The 21,543-nt window shown below is 39.0% G+C and overlaps 1 protein-coding gene across 3 annotated transcripts in view; it reads right to left on the reverse strand.

Annotated features, from left to right (window-relative positions):
• itpr3 (inositol 1,4,5-trisphosphate receptor, type 3) overlaps window positions 1-21,543 on the reverse strand; it is a 269,802-nt gene that overhangs the window by 135,590 nt on the left and 112,669 nt on the right. For 2 of the 3 annotated variants that reach the window (XM_072563529.1, XM_072563527.1), the window contains exons 9-16: window positions 19,816-19,911; window positions 13,737-13,781; window positions 12,556-12,710; window positions 7,481-7,580; window positions 6,515-6,675; window positions 2,038-2,179; window positions 1,182-1,340; window positions 101-273 (exon numbers count right to left, since the gene is read on the reverse strand). In XM_072563529.1, coding sequence (XP_072419630.1) covers window positions 101-273; window positions 1,182-1,340; window positions 2,038-2,179; window positions 6,515-6,675; window positions 7,481-7,580; window positions 12,556-12,710; window positions 13,737-13,781; window positions 19,816-19,911 — 1,031 coding nt within the window. The remainder of the gene's footprint in view (window positions 1-100; window positions 274-1,181; window positions 1,341-2,037; window positions 2,180-6,514; window positions 6,676-7,480; window positions 7,581-12,555; window positions 12,711-13,736; window positions 13,782-19,815; window positions 19,912-21,543) is intronic. The other variant, XM_072563528.1, reaches the window with a different exon arrangement.

Raw genomic sequence — 21,543 nt, forward strand, 5'->3', positions numbered from 1 at the left:
TTGACTAAACAGAATTCACCCAGTGGCTGTGCTGCAGTTATACATGTGATTAATGTTCACTGAGCAGTTACAGCAATCCTAAAACTGTGGATCACCCTACCTTGGTTCTCGGCTCTTCCTCACTAGTTTGACGAAGGTTTCAACTTCTGTTTTCGTAATGTGCTTTTCTAGCAGTTTTCTGTTGTTGTGGAGTAAAGCTGTAATTGTGTCTTCAGCCAGAATGTCATAGCCAATCTGAGACTGCATCACTCCAAATTGCTTTGCAATATGTTCCTAATAGAGTAACAAAGGGGAGATGTCAAACAAAAGTACCTTTAGTATTATAGCCCCATTTGTTCCAGCCTCGGTTCCTCTCCTTCACAAAGCCTACATGGCAAGAGCCTATGAGTCACTGATTTAGTGCCCTTGAAACCAGGAAGTTTCCTTATGCTGTACAGGTTTGTACAAATGCAGGAACTTCCTTCCCCTTCCATCAATCCATTACTGTTTCAAAAGAAACACGCACGTCACAAAATATTCTTTTCATGTGTTGCTTATGAGGCAGACTTTATGCATTATTGCTTCAGATCCTGGCTATGCATGATGTGAGCACTAAAACAGAACATGGGAGGTTAGTGTGTCCCAGACAATGTCACAGGTTACACTGCAATGCCTTCCATGGAGAATCCATTTACATCGTCACTGGTTAAGTTAGCAGTATTTTGGTCTATACTAATGCACTACAGTGCCAATCATACAATAGCAGGAGCTGGACGCAGACAGAAAAAGATAGAATACAGTCTTCCTATAATCAATGATGAACAGAACTTTAGAGTGGCGGTACCTACATTTTTCTCTTTTCTTAACTATAAAGATTATAGGGATATCTCACTACCGACAGTGGTGAATTGCAATTATTTCCTGTTAGAATTCCCAAAAGCACTGACAGAAGTAATTGATAATGTCCCTGACATGGTGAGGCAGCAGTGCTAATCACTGAGCCACCGTGCACACATTGCTGCACAGAACAAAATTGTCTTATATTCTGTACTTGGTGTTTGCTTTCAATCTCAACACTGATAGTTGAAAAACCTTATTTTATAAGTCTGCCTCATGTAGATTCATTAAAGAAATTAATGTCTCTTTGAGGTCATGTTTAAGAATTGGGTTCAAGCCATTAAACACAAGTCAGAGCCCCATACCTGGTTTTTCCTGTAATCATCCTGTGAATGTCGAAGTAATCTGTAACAGAGTCGGAACATGTACTGGTATGGTGCATTCTTCTGATCAGCAAGCTCCTCCAACCTTAGCATAGGTCCATCACCTTTATCCACAAAAGGGGCCTTCAAAATTCCAAATATCTGTGCACAGGAGGCAAAAAAGTCAATGATTTTGCCATATTTTCTACATAATAAACACAACATCTACAGCAGAATGTATTCCTTATTCTAATCTTTTACTGCAAGGGATTCTCAGTGGCAGAAGCAATATAAGTGACAAGCTGCATTGGGCCTAATGGTTGCACATACATAATCCCTACAGCAGTCATTGGATAACCATCAGGACAGGAGCTTTGCCAGCTTACTATTCATAATGCAAAAAAACTGAGCGTTCATGCTGACATCAGCTATTTGTGCATTAGTCAAAAATCAGACTTTCCTTTGTGGTCAGCAACTTACTGCATTAACTCATGTAATTTTATAATATTAGATCCAAAGACTTATTAAGGAAGTGAAGGGGAAATTACTAAATCTGGAGATGTATATGACTCTGGAAAGGAAAGGGTTATGGTTATGTGACAGTTGTCAGAAATTGGGGGTAAGGGGATTACTTCAAAGTCTAACAAATACATAAATCCTTTTTTTCCTACATTTATAATAAGGTTACTATAAAGATCTCATAATCATACAGGAACTCTAACATAGGCTAACAGCAACCATTGTGTTGATTTTACATGACATGTTTACCATAGGAGCTGACACACTAATGTTTAGTAGTCCATACCAAATGTATTGTTACATCTACACAAGTTCCAAACATGTTATTAATGATAATCACCTGCTTCAGGATGTTTTGTTCTCGCATGAGTTTTTGTCTTTCCCTGTTGGGTTTTGTCATGACAATGTCGAGAACATTCTGACCATTGTCAGCAACCTCCACAACAAAAAAGACAAGATCTTCCAACAATTTGATTGCAAACCTACAATGGACAGAAAAACAACTCAAAATCTTTGTCATTGATTTCAGTTAAAAAGCACAAAGATCAGGGGAACAACATTTACTCACAAGGAGAAATTTGCAGGGTCTAAATCTATCTCAACCATATCAAATGGGTGTTTTGAGGCTTACATGTATTGCTCGTTATACTTGGTGGATGGTAAAACAGTGTAAACAGCTAAATGAGGCTGCTGCAGTCTCCATTCTCTAATTGTGTCCATCTTCTGTACATGTTAATGGCATAAATAGCTGATGGAGACTTCTGGCAGTTTTAAGCAGCTGTTCACACTGTCAATTTGGAACATGGAATGTAGCATTTGAAGCTCAATGTGGAAAGGAGATTTGGAAGACGTGATTGAGGTGTGCATGGATTAGGCAGCAGAATGTCTGGCACTAACCCTCAAGGTTTATTCACTCCAATATGCTCGGTACATGAAATCATGACAGCTGTGAAAGTGAAGCGAGAAGCTACAGATCAAGAAAGTTTGGAAAACTAGCTCCAACTCACTTGATAGTTTCCAGCAGCTAGTCACACATTAACAGCGATGGGAGAGAGTTCAATCATGGAGATTTCTGGCAGTTTTAATCAGCTAAGTAGTAAATGTGTAAATAGCTGACTGAAACTGCTTACAGGACTGAGTTTGCCTGAAGTAAAAAGGATATTTTTTAAAAATTGGTAGGCTTTTAACTGCATAAAACACTGAGCATATATAATACATTTAAAGCAACTCGTTTGTATTTGTCACTTACAGTAAAGGCAACATGATAAGGATGAGTGATTGAAATAGTATTGAAAAACACTTGTTAAATAGGAATATTTAACATGTACAACCACTTAATCACAATTTGTTTGGTAGTAGTTTAAATATTGTAGTCCAGAAGCAAGCCTAGAAACTAAAAATACACAGCAATCCATGCAAAAGAAGGTTAAGTATGTTCACCAGGTGACAGGCCACGTGTACATTTTGCAGCCTGTGTTTCACATTTGTGTTGAATATTTTCAGTTGCAGTCCTTGTTTAGTTTCTTAAAAGAGCTGCTTTTAAATTTCTGCTTGCCCCATGCTCCTAGTCTAGGAAGAATGGAAGGTCTCCTCATGTGCCTGCTCCTGGGCTTGTCCAAAGTGGCCATCAGTAGTTGTTGGCAATGGGCTGTGGAAGGATTGTAGCCTCCAACTGTCTGCTCCTCTTCCATGGTTATGTTCATATTCTGAGAGAGGGAGCATGCAGACTCCACCAGTGCAACAGAGGCTTTTAGGTACCGGTGGGCCCTACAGGGGCTAGGGTGCATCACCACCCTGGTAACAATATTTTAAATTAACGTTGAAACACTTCCAGTGACTTCTTGACTTCTTGCCCCACCAGGGTCTGTCTAAATCACTATTTTCCATTTAAAAGAGTAGATCCCTATACTAGTGTAGACAAGTCAGGGAGACCCAAAAGCTTTGAAACAGCAGTGAATTGGAGAATGCTGTGTGTTTTAACATTGCCAGGTCCAAATAAATTGCTGTTTGAACAATCAAATATTTTGATCTGTTTTTACAATGGTTGGATCAAGACCAGATAGCATTTGTTTTGAAGTGAATCAGCTTGAGTTTCCATACCTGTTGTATCCCAGAATTCAGCTGATTCCTAATTGGATAGTAAAGCCTCCAGATTGCCTCAGACAGAGCAAAATGAAATTGAAAAAAACTGAGAGAAAGAAAAGACTGGAGAGAAAAAGGTAATAAAAAACAAATAAGAAAACAAAGTAATCTTCAGAAGGTTAAAGGAAAACATACAATCTTTCAAGGCGATAATGATGTTACTAATAAAACCGATTTAAGGTGATTGTGCAGGGTGAGTCTATACAGCCGATCTGTTTGCACTGAAATGAAGGCATTTATATCTTGCTTGCTTGATGCATTATTAAATAGAATTCCAAAAGAGGATATTATCCATATTTCATTCAAGCCTCTCTATTTTAATTGTGGATTTGATGCTATTAAGTATCGGGATGGTCTGCAAACAGGATCTAAATCAAATTTACAGCTGTTCTCATATGACCTGCCTCTCTATATAGAAGAATACATATATAAAATTACATTTCCTTTGTAGCAGCATGGTATTTTAGGAATAGGAGTAGATTTTTCAGGCCCTTGAGATTGCTCCAATCATTCAATGAGTTAAATGGCTAATATGTAACAACTCCCTATGCTCATCATACCCCTTATTATCTTGGGTAATCAGAAACTTATCAACCTCTATTTAATATTAACAACTCTCCAGCATCAATTGCCATTTGTAGACGTGTTCCAAATTTCTAGCACTCTTTACAAGAATAAGTGGCTCCTATTTCCATCCTTGAAAGGTTTGATTTCAGTATTTGTCTTGCCTACCCCACTCTTTAATCCTCTAAATTCTAAGGAACAGAAACCTTGCTTGTGTAACTTTTCCTTGTCATTCAATCCTTGGAATTCTAGTATCATTCAGATACATCTATTCCACATTCACTCCGATATATTCTTGCTCAGATATGTTACCCAGAACTGTTTGTGCTCCATGCATAGTTTAAAAAATGCCCAGAGGCCATGCATAAGGAGAAATGTGGAAACTGCAAAATAGTGAGAATAAATTTAAAACAGTAAAAGGAGCACTCATCCAAAAATATTTGAAGTCACTGAAGTAATGAATTTCTTGTAAACTAATATGCTATCTTAAACTTAAGTCTGCATTCCTTCAAAAGTGACTGGAAATTTAGGAGTTACTACTGTAATGAGTAATATGCTAATTGTTAAATTTATGTCTGAGATTAAGATCTACAATGAAGTAACTGCCTGGTTAATATCTTCCAGTTTTGTGTACAGGAGATAGAAATGCATTAGCTATGATCTCCCCAGTCTGTAGAACATGTGTTTAGGGCGATGGCTTTTTGTGTGTAGGTATGAGTCAGTTATTTTGAAAAAAAAATGTTGTTAACTTATGTGGATTCTGTTATGCCAAATTAAATACTATGATGTCTCAGAAATTAATGTTTTCTTTGTATGTTGTGGTTTTGAATTTAATAAAGTGTCAGTAATTGATAATTGAGGGTGTAGGTCTAAAAATTTCATATGTCAGCACAAAAACACAACGTAATGTTATTAAGCGACTGCATTATCTAATAAAGGAGATAGTGAGAATGAAAAAGCCCCTGAAAATCAAATTAACCCTTAAGAAAATCTGACAAGGAACTGTTGAAAAAATACTTTGGCCACTGCATGGCAGTATTTAATTTCAATCACTTTCAATCAATTTGGAGACTTATTCATTGTCATTCAAAATAAGAATGCAATACAGATTTGTAGCAGAGCAAGGAAAATATTTTATTAAATGCTCCGGGGAAAACAAATACTTACCAATTGCCAAATATATGTTTTGTTTTAGAAACTCACCAAGCAGAAACGATATACTGAAATAGTTTGCTTTTAACAACTAAACAAAGGACAATCATCCTGTCCCCTCGCCAGGGTAGGTACACAGCTTTGGTTTTGCTAACATGAGCAAGCTTAATTATTTTTGCTGTTGTTCAAAATTAAATCTGCCTTGAGCAAGATTGTGATTTTGCCCTACATTAATTTCGAACTTGCCGCAATCACAACTGTAGGATAAGAAAGCAAGGATTCACAAACAAGCCATTCATCTAATCTCGCTTAGCTCACAATTTACAATTTTTCTGGACAGGAGAATTAATCTACAATGCCCCAGGATTTTACAATGGAGGCATTAATGGGACTTTCTCCAAATGGATGAAACTTAACTGACCAGTAGGCAACCTAACTCTCTAACCACTGCATTAATCTTAGGCGAAGATGCATAGACACAAACACACTACACTAGCCTTTCCAATTTAAGCTTCTTCCCACCACTGAACACTTTCCCCAGATAAGTCCAAGTAAAATCAGAAATCACATATTGGGAATCATAGGACTAAACTTGTGAATGACAGCCTTGTCGTTTAGCACTTATTACAAATATTCTTTCATACAATGTAAGCACTGCTGGGAAGGCCAGCATTTGTTACCCAGCCTTAATTTCTATTGAATTTCAAGGCCATTTGGAACCAATCATATTGGAGCCACATGTAGGCTGCAATGGATGGCAGGAGTTCCTAAAGGACACGAGTGAACCAGATGCATTTCTAAGACTATTCACAACAGTCACGATTACAGAGATTAATTTTCAATTCTAGATGTGAATTCAAATTAGTCCAGCTGCCACAGTGAGATTTAAATTCATGTCCATATGGTATCAGCCTGGGCCTCTAGATTCCTTGTACATTACCACTAACTCACTTTATTACCTTCGATCATTATGATTTAAGGTTCCTTGCTCCATCTTTTCAACAATTATCCCTAGGATTTTACTGGCATCATTTGCAAAATCCAAATCCCGAATCTCTGAAACTGGAACAGACACAATGGCAAAGGCTTCTTTGTCTTCCTTACTTGGGCATGTTCCAAGCTAAAATAAAAGAAGATAACTTTTAAAGAATTTACAATTACTTAGGATAGAAATCTAGCCTAAATCTAGAGGCATTTAATGAATTTCAAACTATCCTGCCCATTGATCAATTTAAAATTGTAGATTCACAATGAATTTTACATTAAATTTATGTAAACACTTTCATTCAGTTATGTGATGTACACAGACATTGGTAAAACAAAGTACATTTCAAAAAAGAAAGATTTCTTTATGAAACAGATAAGCAATTTCAATAGTGCCATTCCCTTTCATTATATTGATCTTCAAAATATTAATTATCCATTCCCCCCCACTGTACTGGATCACACTAATTCACCAGCATTGAGTACACTCCATTGAACTAACCTATTCCTCCTAACCTCATGCCATTTCATGGAATCCATGCTAAATTCAAAGGTTTCTGCAACCCAAGATAAAACACTCCTTCATTATTCAAGTATCATACAAGTTTTAATTACTCCTAGCACACAAACTAAGGTAATTTTGTTCTTTTTCTGCCTCACCAGAAATTGCAATGTAAACAACCAAAATATAACAGTAATACAGGGTCTTTCAGCAATACATTCCTCTTATGACATGGATACATTCAGTGAAACTAATTCTGTTTTGTTTTCTGAAGTCTGGTTAGAATTCAATGATTCAGCAAACCTAGTAATCACGCAGAGATTGCATTTGTAAGGATTAGCATCAATGTGCTAGCTATTGTGCCACTTATGGCTGCAGAAAACATATATTCTCATTCTAAACTTAAAATTAGGCAAAGGAACCTGAGTGCCATAAATACCATGAGTCTTATTGGCCTCTCTTCATCGGTATCAATAGGAATGTTTGTGCTCTGAATCCACGTATTGGTACAGAGGTGTCGCAACCTCACAAACGAATTTCTGAAACATCAAAAGGAATACTTGTAAGAAGTGACTGGCATGCATACATACAAATACAACTGTAATATTTAAAATAACAAATTCATGCTTAATAAGGCTGATATTCTCTGTCTAATCAGTGAGAAGTCTCTCCCATTTGCCACAGATTTTGGGATATTATAATCATGGTAATCTTCTTCCAAAATAAGGAGAAATGTTGTGAACAGTGACTCGACAAATTCCTGATATCCAGCTTCTGTTCTGAGTTGGCAGTTCAGCAATCCGGTGTCTTGCAAAACAGAGATGATGAGTTCCACCCATTGGCTTTGACTATGAATGAATCGTGGAGATACACACATCCCACCGTGATTTTCAGCCTATTTTCATAGAACATGATGGGCAATAGCTGAATGATTCCTCAATATATAGGTGCATTAGTCAGGGGTAAATATAGGACAAGAAAGTAGGGGAATGGGTGTGGGTGGATTACTCTTCGGAGGGTCGGTGTGGACTTGTTGGGCCGAAGGGCCTGTGTCCACACTGTAGGGATTCTATGATTGAATATGCACTGTGGGTGACTGTCCAGCAACACAATCATGGCTCTATGATCCCTAAAGAATTTCAGTTTAGATCTGGTCTCCTCTTGATGCTTATTGAGAGGGCAAAATTGGTTGTAAAGGGATTAGGAATATGCAGAAGGGAAATAAGATCAAGTGCACTGGAATTTTATGAAGCCACATGTTCTGCATCTATGCAGTATAATTTTATAATTTTACTGAGAATGCCCTAGCAGAAGTTTATTTCCTTTATTGAGTTCAAGGACAATGGCTTTGAACAAGTGCGGAGTAAAACCTGGAAATAGTTGATGTTCGACTTTCCTGAATCTTCACATTTCTCTCTCAACCTTATGAAAGTTCCTTCAGGCGGTTTTTCCGGTGTTTATTATATTTCTATTCACTTGCCATTTTAGAGTCTGATTTCAAAGTGTAATTTTTCCCACATGAATTCTGCAGCTGAACTGACACTGGAAATACTCAACACTTTCCTGAAACTGACAATGGGTGAGATTTAACCTGAAAATGGGAGAGATTAGAAGAGCAAACCCAGTGCTTGTCAGGACATAAACGCCACCAGATCTTCTGGCAATCAGGCTCCTGGTGGGCATACTGCTGGGACTAAGACCCTGATTGAGGAAGATCCGGCTGCCAAGAGCCTCTGACCTATTAGAAAATGCTGGTTCCAGCAGTCAACAGTGCCAAAGAATAGGCCATGGTTGTTGTTAATACAACATCCCCAGACTCCCTGGATGGAAAAGTGACCAAAGAAAAGGAACGTGCTGTTTGAATGTCTCTTACAATGGGGCTTATGGGGAGAGGGGTGCTATTGGGATTATATATATGAAAAAGAGATGGTAAGTCTCTGTATCCACCACTACCTCACCATGCACCCCTTCCTGCCCAACCAATGTCAGCCCCTCATTTGTGCACAGATTAATGCAGATAAAATGAAATCCCACTCAACTGACAGCCTGACCACAATGGTAATCCAATTCTCATTCTGCCTGGAGCTAGAATAATTGCCGCCCAAGCAGGAATAGATGTTTAAGTGGTCATTATATGACTCAATCTAAGGGTCTCATTTGGAGGTTGGGCAGAAAAGTGGAGCTTAGGTCTTCTTGCCTCAGAATTAATTTTAATTGAGCTGGAAAGTAGTGGGGTTCTAGGACACCACCATCCCGCCTACTTAACTTACTTTCCTGCTTCTGAGTTAGCAGCCTCCAGGACAGGAACATTCTAGCTAAGAATTTTGCAACATGTTTGGGTTTGAAATGTAGGCATATTGCACTATATTCATACGTCTGAGGCAGTTAGCAGGAGTCAAGACATGTCCTGGGTTTCAGAGGCAGCTGCAGGGGCAGTATGTACCAATAAAGGCCCATCTTGGTACTTTGGTATTTCATTCCAGTTAAAATGAAAACAATAACCTCCTCCAACCCTTGCTTTTCCCCAGACCCATCCACTTCACCTCATTCTTTTCACCTCCCCACTCATCCCATGGCACCTCATGTATTCCATGCCAAGCTATGTCTCATTATGCAGACCCCCATGGCCTCCCATGGCTTCCATGCCAAGCTATGCTCATTCCATACCAATTCACCCACCATACTGTTGGTTTCTGAACCCTATTGTGACAACAGGTTGCGTCGCTCTATAAAATTTCACAAAATATCCACATTATTACAGCCCAATATGTGTCAGTCATCCAGACCCATTAAAGTATCAATAGCAGAAACTGCAAACATCTGAAACCTTTTTTTATCTTCTGTAAATAAGCATTGTAAAATTGACAGAATTAATCAGAGAACTAACTCTATCAATCAAGAAATTTATCCCTGGGGCTCAGCTGGCTCTTACTTGTTTCAACACTTTAAGCTTGTCTGGGCTCTTAGTCAAAGCTCAGGAAGCATTCTGGACACACAGCTCAAAGGAGTCATGAGTGAGGGGGGGGGGGGATTTCTGGATGGAGGGAATGAAGGGCCATGGGAGGTGGATGGAGGGTATGAGGGGTCAAGGGGTTGAGTGTGGGACATACTGTGGATTGAGAAGCATAGATGTCACCATTTCAGTTTCCCTTTTAAAAAAATCCCGCACCCAGACTAGGGTCCTTTGGGTCCGTCAAAATTCGGCCTAGTTCCATGAAAACAATGGATGGCTCAGATGTAGCGCTAACCAGGTCAGGACTGCAGAGTACAAACTTGTGATCTGAACCAGTCCATATTCTTAAATAACATTGGAAAAAAATGGAAATCCTAAGAAGGGGGTTGGGAATCCCAGTATCAGCTACCAATACTATTTGCATCCATCTGACATAATAAAAGTCTCACCCATTATTGCAAGTGGTTGTGAAATATTATTCCAAATACCAGCACTGAAAGTTTGGTAGAAGATTTGTAGCTCGGGTGCTCGTTGTTGTGGTTCTGTTCGCCGAGCTGGGAATTTGTCTTGCAAACGTTTCGTCCCCTGTCTAGGTGACATCGTCAGTGCTTGGGAGCCTCCTGTGAAGCGCTTCTGTGCTGTTTCCTCCGGCATTTATAGTGGCCTGTCTCTGCTGCTTCCAGTATATTGGGTCCAGGTCGATGTGTTTGTTGATAGAGTCTGTGGATGAGTGCCATGCCTCTAGGAATTCCCTGGCTGTTCTCTGTTTGGCTTGCCCTATAATGGTAGTGTTGTCCCAGTCGAATTCATGTTGCTTGTCATCTGTGTGTGTAGCCATACACAAACACATCGACCTGGACCCAATATACCGGCCACTACAGTGGACAGCTCGAACTGACAACCGGAAGCGGCAGAGACAGGCCACTATAAATGCCGGAGGAAACAGCACAGAAGCGCTTCACAGGAGGCTCCCAAGCTCTGACGATGTCACCTAGACAGGGGACGAAACGTTTGCAAGACAAATTCCCAGCTCAGCGAACAGAACTTCAACAACCAGCACTGAAACCCATATGTTACTGAAACTTTTTTGTCAAATTTTTGGAACCATAAATGTGTTTGGGAAAATGTTCTAATTTAAGTGAAAAGGAAACTAATGATAATTAAACTCATGTTATACCCAAAAGCATAGTTCGAATTTGCAGTTGTTCTTTTGCATGGACAATTTTGCATTAAATTGTCAATTGAACTTTATTTTGTCAAAGTCAGTAAGTACAGCATGTAGATGCAAATAGGATAAAATTCTGTCTGCACATGCTCCAAATTTGACTATTCATGTTCTGAATTACAATGGTGTACAGGTCCCCAGTCAAAGTTTATTTCACTTCATTTTTTCACAATTTCAACTTCAATATGTGGAACTCGAGCTCTGAAATAACTTTACAGTGGGAGTACAGGATTTGTAACATTGTTGCGGGTATAGATTATAGCATATTTTATTTTCATTTGCATCTTTGCAACAATTGGCACATGGTTGTATTTCAAACCCTGGTATCATATTTTAATGAGTTTACGACAGAAGCAATCATGTTTTAAAGTTTAAAGGTTCCTTACGACAAGGCAATCACAGAGTTATTTCTTGGAGGATATACCGTTTTCCTTTACAAAATGTAGGATTTCTTTAGATCAGCTCTGTGTGCCACGTTCAGCTTTGGGTTTGCCAGTGCAGGTACCCAACTAAATTGGTGCAATAGGCACCTGCCTGATCCATGCAAATTCCGAAAACCAGAAATCGGATGAGGTCGTGAACATTTGTAGACTTTCTAACTCATCCTTCATGCCCCTACAAAACAGTCACCCTCAGAATTTCAAAATAAATGAATGCTCTACTGGAGCATAGCAATGCCCACCAACACATCCAAACTTTTAAGCCAGCAGTAAATAAAATGCAATTTGTTACACGGAATTGAATGTGTGAAACTTTTAAGTTCCTATTCGTTGCTGCACATGGGATTTGACAGCATTAGCAAGTACTCACATAATAAGCCAATAAAGGTATGTATGCTTAGAACATAGGGTTCTTCTTTAATTCACTCAGGGGACTGGCATTGTTACTGGCTGGGCCAGCTTTACTGCCCATCCCCAGATGTCCCTTGAGAAAGTGGTGGTGAGCTGTCTCCTTGAACTGCTTTAGCATTTGCCAAAAAAAGTCAAAGAGGTTCCCTATAGGTACAACACTGTTTTCCTTATCTTCATGACCAAGTTAAGTTGACACTATAACCTTATGGGGCTACTGTAACGTTTCAATCAACTCAACTCAACTCCATTTGCTAAAAGAAAATAAATCAGTCAAACCTGTAGCATTTATTCTAGAGAAACTAAACCTAAGATCATTTAGTGTTATAATTGTATGGTTTAGAAATTTAGAAACCATTTGTTTTGAAACAACCAGATCTTTTGCAAGACATGCCAGACAGTTTAAGTAAATGAGAGTGAATCAGATGACTGTGTGTCATGCCTACATCCTGTATAAGATTGTGCACAGCATAAAAGGGCTTCAGTACCTGGGAACAAATGAATCAGTTTTTTGCAGAGTAGTTGGATCCTGTTCAAACAGGGATGCAATGTCATTACCATGGGGTACAGCCACTAGTTTGTATCTGACATTATCCCCTCCTTTTCTTTTGCTGCTCCGAGTTAAGCTTCTGGATTCTCCCTGCTGAGACAATGTAAAATTCATCTTAAAGCATTTCTATTGTTCATTCTGAACACCAAGTACAACTCAGTCACAGAAAGTTTTCAACCTAATGTTTGTTCAATAAATACTGAGGACAGCTGTACGTAACTATTCTGAAAAGAGTCACTTTTGCATATAATGGTAAATTATAAAAGGCAAATTTAAACACAATCTAATTTATCTCATAAAATTCACTCCACCCAAATCTTCTGCTCTTTGTGTCTTTTCATGTAATTCAAGTAGTTAACTATAAGCTACCAACATTTGCCAGCATTCCTGTATACACAGTACTGAGAGTTGTCTGCAACTTCAAGGTCCATGAAAGCTACAATTCAAGCAGCTCCTCGATCTGAATTGGCTAAGATCCAAAACTTTTCATGTTGTATGTGGAATCATGGAACACAAATTGCTTTCTACCTTGCTACAACAGCACAGTGTACCACAGGCAAACAAGCCATTTCACAAATTAAATGTTTTAAAGACACCTGAAAGGGTCAAAAATCACACAACACCAGGTTATAGTCCAATGGATTTATTTGAAAGCAAATAAAACCCGTTGGACTACAGCCTGTGTCATGAGATTTTTGACCTTGTCGAACCCAGTTCAACACTGGCACCTCCAAATCATGGACACCTGAGAAGCCAGCATTCTCAGAACTGCAAGACTTTTTCCTTCCTTCCTAAATGTACAGGCCCTTATCTGGCACAGTTCAATAGTTGTTACCAACCCATCAGCATTTTGCCCAAATATTCCTCATACATGAGCCTACAGCTAGACATAAAGCTATTCAATCTTGAAAAGCAACACAATTGTGTTCAGGTCCTGTCCTCATGTGACAACAGGAATCAATAGGATAGTTATGCCAAGAGGGAGTCCCAGTTATTTCCCCACCTTTTCTCAGGAACAATAAAGTTGATCATACAAGTAAGCTTCTGTCCCAACCTAGACTGACAGAGGCATGGGATTCTTGACAGTTCAGTGCTTCTCTCATTAAAAGTAAAACTTACCACAGATTTTGAATCTGAGGCATCTCCCTTGTAGGCTGAGTTTTCCTAAAAGAAAAATGATAATTAATATTAAATACTCAGCAAAAAGAAAATGCAGTGTTACTGTGATTTATTTTGTAACAAATCTATCTCGGTGGAAGAATGATGCTATGTGCAATGAAATAGCCAGTCATGTCTTTGTCTATCCATTTATATCTGGAGTGACTACTAATTGGCAGGACAATAGCCAAACTCAGGCAGCTTCCTTGGAATGCTGCATTAGGACCATTAGGCACTTAAAAAAGAAGTTACTTGGATTGTTTTATCACAATAATATCACAATCAGCAAAGAAAAAATAGACAGTTAATGTCAACTGGATCATTAGATCAAGCACACCATTGTACATGTAAATACACTTTTCATAAATGTACTACCAATTACATTTTGATTGCAAAACAATGTGCATGCACTGATTTACAATGCAGATCATAAAACAAGCTTAAATGTAAAATGTTACTTCATTGTATTTTATAGATAAGAACATAAGGTTGGTAAAATGTTGTTCAGCTTGTTAGCTTCCCACTTGCTTTGCATTGACAACTCAAACCAAACAACTTGTTCTAAAAAACATCTTCTGACTGTCACACCCCAAAACAAATTCTTGATGCAAATTATCAAACAATGCAATAAAACTTTGTTGTTTTACCACCAACATTTCTAACTAGAAAATATTCATCACCCACATGGTAATTAGTCACTTGGATTATTTCAAATTCCTTTCTGCAGACTAGGACAGGACTTACATAGTCAATGGTAGGGCCCTAGTGAGTACTAAAGAACAAAAGGATCTAGGGATATAGGATCACAGCCTCTTGAAAATTGATTCACAGGAATATGGGGTGAAGAAGAACGTTTTCAGCATGTTTGCTTTCATAGACCAGAGCACTGAGTATAGGAGTTGGGACATCTTGTTTCAGCTGAACAAGATATTGGTCAGGCCACCTTTGGTGTACTGTGTGCAGACCTTGTTGCCTTACTATAAGAAAAACTAGAAATGGTGCACAAAAGATCTACCTAGACTAGAACATTTGAGTTATAAAGAGAAGTTGGATAGGCTGGGACTTTTTTTTTCCATGAAGGTGATCTTACAGAAAATATGGACCAAATGCAGGCAAATGGAACCAGTTTAATTGTGAAAACTAGACAGCCTGGGCAAGTTGGGCCTATTTCTATGCTGTAGATCTCTACAACTCTATTATGTGGCTTATTTGCAATTCTCTCAAAAAAGATAATAAATTAATATTTAAGCAGTACTTTATAGGGAGAGATGGTGGCATAGTGATAGTACCGGATGAGTAATCCCATGGCCTAAGCTAATTCTCAGAGGATACAAACTCATATGAACATATGATTTAGGAGCAGAAGTGGATCATTTGTCAAATCAAGTCTGCCTCACCAGTTAATATGATCAGCAGTGATCTATCCTGGCCTCAATTGTATGTTCCTGCCTACCCCCAATAATCTTTGACTCCCTTACTTGTCAAGAATCTGTCCCAATTATACCAATCAAGAATTTATCGAGCTGAAATCCCACAGTAGCATATCCATTAATTATAAATTTAATGCATTAAAGTATCTTCATTTGATATCTAGTCTCAATAATTTGATTGGATTTCATTTACTTATTGTCAACATTTTTTATTAGAAATACAATGAAAAGTGTTGTTTAGTGTCACCACTCTCTGGTGCCATCTTAGAGCACAGAAAATTAACAAGCCAGAAAAATAAAACAGTAAAGTTTATGTTATAATTTTCTCTCAATAAAATAAGGTAGTCTTTAGAAAGTTCCTGCTGCCACCTCAGCTATGAGGTATGGAACATTTAAAATCGAATCAGGCTTGTGATTGAGAACTTGTTACTTTGAGAACAGTAAGCGTGACTCCATTTTCCATAATTCCATAAAAAACAGCTGAAAGGTATTCATATTCCTCTGCCATCATGCTTTTCAAATCCTTTAATTGGTATGGTTATTCAAAAGTGTTTTACTCCAGGTCCCAAATATCACCTTTGCTCACATTATTTTAATTACACTGTCTTAATTACCCAGGAAACAGAATTACAGCAAATATAATATTACACATAATAAAGAAATTCAAGTGAAGTTAGTTGTGTTCCTGACAACAGTTCACATCAGTGAGACAGGTGGATTAATCGGATTAAGTTCAATGACATGAGAAAAAGGAATGCTTTGAACATAATAGAAAGAAATTTTTTTAAAACTGCTCCAAGTAGTTTAATAAAATTATATAAGTTGCTGATTATGACACAGTGAAATAATGTTCAAGATGTAGTTAAATATTGAAATGTGTAAGAAGTTGAAATAGCCTCAGGACCTGGTTTCCATTAGACACACAGACCACAACTTAATGGTTAAAACTAGTCAGGCTTGTTCAGCCACAGCAGTTGTGGCTTTTTGTGTAGCGATGAATTAAAATATTCCAGTAAAGACTACTCTCTATTTCCTTTCCAAAGTACTCACTTCAATCGAACTACTTCCCTAACTGTTGTTCTTGAAGCCTACACCAACTTACCACGAAATGACACGATCAGGTTTCCTTAATAGCCACACACGCAGATGACAAGCAACATGAATTTGACTGGGACAACACTACGACTATAGGACAAGCCAAACAGAGAACTGCCAGGGAATTCCTAGAGGCATGGCACTCATCCACAGATTCAATCAATAAGCACATCGACCTGAACCCAATATACCGACCACTGCAACGAACAGCTGGAACTGACAACCGGAAGCGGCAGGTACAAATCACTATAAATGCCAAAGGAAAGATCACAGAAGCGCTTCACAGGAGGCTCCCAAGCCACTGAGGATGTCACCTAGACAGGGGACGAAACGTCTGCAACACAAATTCCCAGTTCGGTGAACAGAACCACAACAATGAGACCCGAGCTACAAATCTTCTCACAAACTTTGAAGAATATAACTGTTGTAGAGTACACCATGCAAAAGAAGGGAACGCAGGTGGGGAAAGCATACTCTAACTGCAAGAAACTAACTTCCTTTGCATACAAATGCCTAACTAAAAAGTAGCAGTGCAAGTCTACAAAGATGGATGTTAGTCACCAATTCTGATTAATCACTATATACCATGCAACAGATTGGCATTGTCAGGTCTAAAGGCAATAAATAGTTTGTGACAATTTGAATGCTGACTGCAAAACAACAGCATCAAGTGAATATGAAATGCCAGCCACTAGTACTTCATGGACCATCATTAGTTTCACACAACTGTGCAAGATCATAAAATGAAGAGACCCAAAAATGAAGTCTACAAAAGGGTGAGTCTACACAATAAAACAATACTTATCTCAATACCTTTCCTGGTGAATATTATCTTGAAGTCAATGAAACCATGAGACCATGCAGCTTCTGCTAAGGAGTGTTCCAGCTACCCCAAGTCTAGCCAGAAAGGCACATTAGAAAAGCTGGAAAGATGAGAATCACCCTCAAATTCCAGCGCTTCACAAAATTCAACACCATACATCCTCTTTACATTATCTCAGTCAACCAAAAAGATTGAGGGCGCAATGAAAATAGAAATTGAACAAATCCACTATAGACATGCACAATGTGTTTTGGATCAGTCCAAAACACCTCAAAATATATTAAGAAGATGGCTCAGACCCCAACCTTTAGTTTTCTTTAAAAGGAAAGTGGAAGGCGGCACTGTGTTCTAGATGCAATTCTGAATAAACTACCAGGCTTGAAGCAGACACACTTTACTCTTATCATTAAGTACAAATGAAAGAAAGAAGAATTGGAATAACTTAACTCTTAGAAAACTTAACAGAACAATAGATTAATTTACTATTAAACAGCAGCTGTCCCATAAAGACACTCCTGGCAAAGGCAGAATCAGCAAAATAGATTGTCTCACATGCAATTCTCAGAGTAGGGAAAGAACTCCAGCTTTTAGCTGTAACAGAGAGAGGAATAAGAGCTTCCACATCCAGCTTCAAAATCCAGCAACTGCTGAAAGTTAAATTAAAATCCTGGTTCGATGGGAGCTTGACACCACCCCTTCATGCTGCTTCTATTGTTGCAACTTTAAAAAAGGCAAAAGTGGGGACTGCAGATGCTGGAAGCCAGAGTTTAGATCAGAGTGGTGCTGGAAAAGCACAGCAGGTCAGGCAGCATCTGAGGAGCAGGAAAATCGACGTTTCGGGCAAAAGCCATTCATCAGGAATAGAGGCAGGAAGCCTCCAGAGTGGAGAGATTAACAGGGGTGGGGGGTGGGGCTGGGGAGAAGGTAGCAAAGAGTACAATAGATGAATGGGGTGGGGATGGAGGTGATAGGTCAGAGAGGAGAGTGGGGGAAGGTAGCGAAGAGTACAATAGGTGAATGAGGGTGGAAATGGAGGTAATAGGTCAGAGGACAGGGTGGAGCTGGAAGGTTAGAACTGGGGTAAGGTAGGGGGAAGGGAAATGAGGAAACTGGTAAAGTCCACATTGATACCCTGAGGTTGAAGTATTCCGAGGCGGAAGATGAGGCATTCTTCCTCCAGGCGTCAGGTGGTGAAGGAGTGGCAGTGGAGGAGGCCCAGGACCTGCATGTCCTCGGCAGAATGGGAAGGGGAGTTGAAATGTTGGGCCACAGGGCGATGAGCCACAGGGCTGCAACTTTTAAAAACCCAAGCCTCACAAGCTGTTTACTTTTTATGGCTTGGAATTGACCACTCAGCACCTCTGTCTCAACCTCTCTCCATAAAAAAGAATTAGGACAAAATACATCTCTAAAAGCCATAGTATCATCAAAAAGGCAATCCTTGAGTAAAGCAATATACCTAGTGAAGACATGAAAAGTAGACCAGTTCAAAGACTAATGTCATGCCATATCCAAACAAAACTTACAAGATTGCAAAACTTACTAAAGCCAGAAGTAGCAATGGCATGAATGACAAAATCAAGGCAAAACCACAGCTAAATTTCTGTTTGATTTACCTGCCAAGTTATTGCCAGAGCAGAGTACTCGAGAGCCAATCTGAGTTCAAAGTTCAATGCTCTCAACAGACGTCAGCCCATGTGGCTACTTCAAACCTACATTCTTATATCTACTGTGAACAGGTTTGGACTCCATTGTAGTCATAGGAAAAGATCATATATTTGAATCAACAAAGATTATTGATCTGAAGAGATTTACTATGTTTGAACTATGTGGGGCCAATGTGATTTTAAAAAATTAACATAATGGCCTTATAATGGCTTTTAATGGGAAAAATGACACAGCAGCAATGGATTGACAACCCTAATCATTTCAATAATCCAATTGCCACATTTCTGGACAAAGCAACTCCATTGAAGTGAACAAAGTGAACAAGCCACCAATTTGCTATGTCATTAGCAGAATATCAAGGCTGCACTGCAGAAGCTGCCCTCTGCAGTTGAACCTGTGGCCTTGCAATTATGCATTCATGCAAATAATTCATTTATCTTCAAAAGATGATTTATGACTTTGTGCCTATTTCATTTCGTGTTCTTGCTCCAATGAAAAATAACAAACTGCGAAGAGGGGGCACAACTGGCAACACCAGCCACTCCCTCCAAAGTCATTTTAAAAGTGTCATGTCATCCCTTTTAGAGAAATAAATAGCTTTACCAGTTCAAAAAGAAAGATACGGTGTGTTGAAATTTCTATCTGTCAACAACATATGAGATTACAATTTACTTTTTTGAAATAATGACATCTTTCACCATATTGGATGCCCATCAAACACCTTTCCATCTGGTAATAATACCCAGAAGTCACAAAGATTTATAACAGTTTCATTACATTGGGATCAATGGGTCAAATTGTAAGCAATCCCATTTTCATTCACAATAATGCCAGCTGACAGGAGATACATCCATCATATTAGCCATCCAATCAGCTCTTTAATTGTCCAGAGTTGTTCAAGAGATTGTTTCAGATTCTCAATTTGCAAATAATTTAGTTTTTTTTTCATCTAACACAGTTGTACTGTTTCCTGAAAAGTACTTTTTTCTCCCCAATATCGCATTAATTGTTGAAAACAAAATACCTCAGCAGCCAGGTAATGGCCTGTAGCTAAATGTTTGAACCTGTAGAGGCTGTTCCAATGGCCAGCACCTCCTCTGCAGGGATCATGATGAACAACCTACAGGGAAAAGTGAGATATGGGTCATTATTATAAAGTAAAGAAACAAGGTGAGTAGTTTATAAATTATATATAACCTACAGAAGGAATCAAGTGACAAATCACAAGTTAACAGGCCAAGGATGATGACAGAAGTTCTGATAAGTGAGAAATTCAACCTTCCCTCTAGAATAACAGGTATACAGTTAGTATCAGTCATACATAACACCCAATATTCAGTTCTAGTGTAGTCAATGGAATAAAATAGGTTGTGCATTAGCTGACACAACAACATCTATTTCTCCCCACCACCCGAAATAAGCTTCTATCTGGAGATTATTTATGAGGATGGTTTCAGTGATGAGAACCTTCTATTATGAAGGGAGATTGGAGATGCTGGGGCTGTTTTCCTTGGAGATACGAAGTATAAAAGGAGATTTGACAGAGGTTTTCAAAATCATAAGGGGGCTGGACAGAGTAGATTGGGAGAGTCCGTTCTTTCTTGGAAAAGGACAGAAATGTGGGGGCACAGATATAGTTCACAAAGGAAACAAAATATAATGGGAGAAAAGCTTTCCACCCAACAAGTAGTTAGGATCTGGAACGCACTGCCTTAGGGTTTGATTAGATTAGATTCCCTACAGTGTGGAAACAGGCCCTTTGGCCCAACAAGTCCACACCCGAAGAGTAACCCACCCAGACCCATTTCCCTCTGACTAATGCACCTAACACTATTGACAATTTAGCATAGCCAATTTATCTGACCTGCATGTGGAAAGAAACCACAGCACCTGGTGGAAACCCACACAGACAGGGAGAATGTGCAAACTCCAAACAGAAGTTGCCCAAGGCTGGAATTGAACCTGGGACCCTGGTGCTGTGAGGCAGCAGTGCTAATCACTGAGCCATCGTGTCACCCCATGTGGTGTCGGGTGTGGTGAAATCAGGTACAGTTGAGGCATTAAAAAAAATTTGAACACAAACAATATTCAGGTTAACGGGTTTTGAGAAGATTTGTAGCTCAGGTTGAGGTCCTGGATGTAGGTTTGCTTGCTGAGTTAGAAGGTTCATTTTCAGACATTTCATCACCATACTGGGTAACATCTTCAATGAGCCTCTGGATGAAGTACTGCTGGTGATTCCTGCTTTCTATTTTTTATGTTTGGGTTTCTTTGGGTTGGTGATGTCATTTCCTGTTTGTTTTGCTCGGGGGTGGTAAATCAGGTCAAAGTCAATGTGTTTGTTGATTGATGCCATGCTTCTAGGAATTCTCGTGCGTGTCTCTGTTTGGTTTGTCCTAGGATGGATGTGTTGTCCCAGTCAAAGAGGTGTCCTTCCTCATCTGTATGTAAAGATACTAGTAAGAGAGGGTCATGTCATATTGTGGCTAGTTGATGTTCATGTATCCTGGTGGCTACATCACCAACCCAAAGTAACCCAAACATATAAATAGAAAGCAGGAATTATTAGCAGTGCTTTTCCGGAGACTCACTGAAGATGTTACCTAGTATGGCGACAAAATGTCTGAAAATGAACCATCCAGCTCAGTGAGCAAACTTACATCCAGAATATTCAGGTTTATAGAGAAAAAAATGAAAGAGTGCCACTAGGTTATAACCCTCATTCAGAGAGCCAGCACAGCCACTGTGGGTC

The sequence above is a fragment of the Chiloscyllium punctatum genome, chromosome 45 (genome assembly GCF_047496795.1).
Source record: "Chiloscyllium punctatum isolate Juve2018m chromosome 45, sChiPun1.3, whole genome shotgun sequence".
Taxonomy (NCBI): Eukaryota; Metazoa; Chordata; class Chondrichthyes; order Orectolobiformes; family Hemiscylliidae; genus Chiloscyllium; species Chiloscyllium punctatum.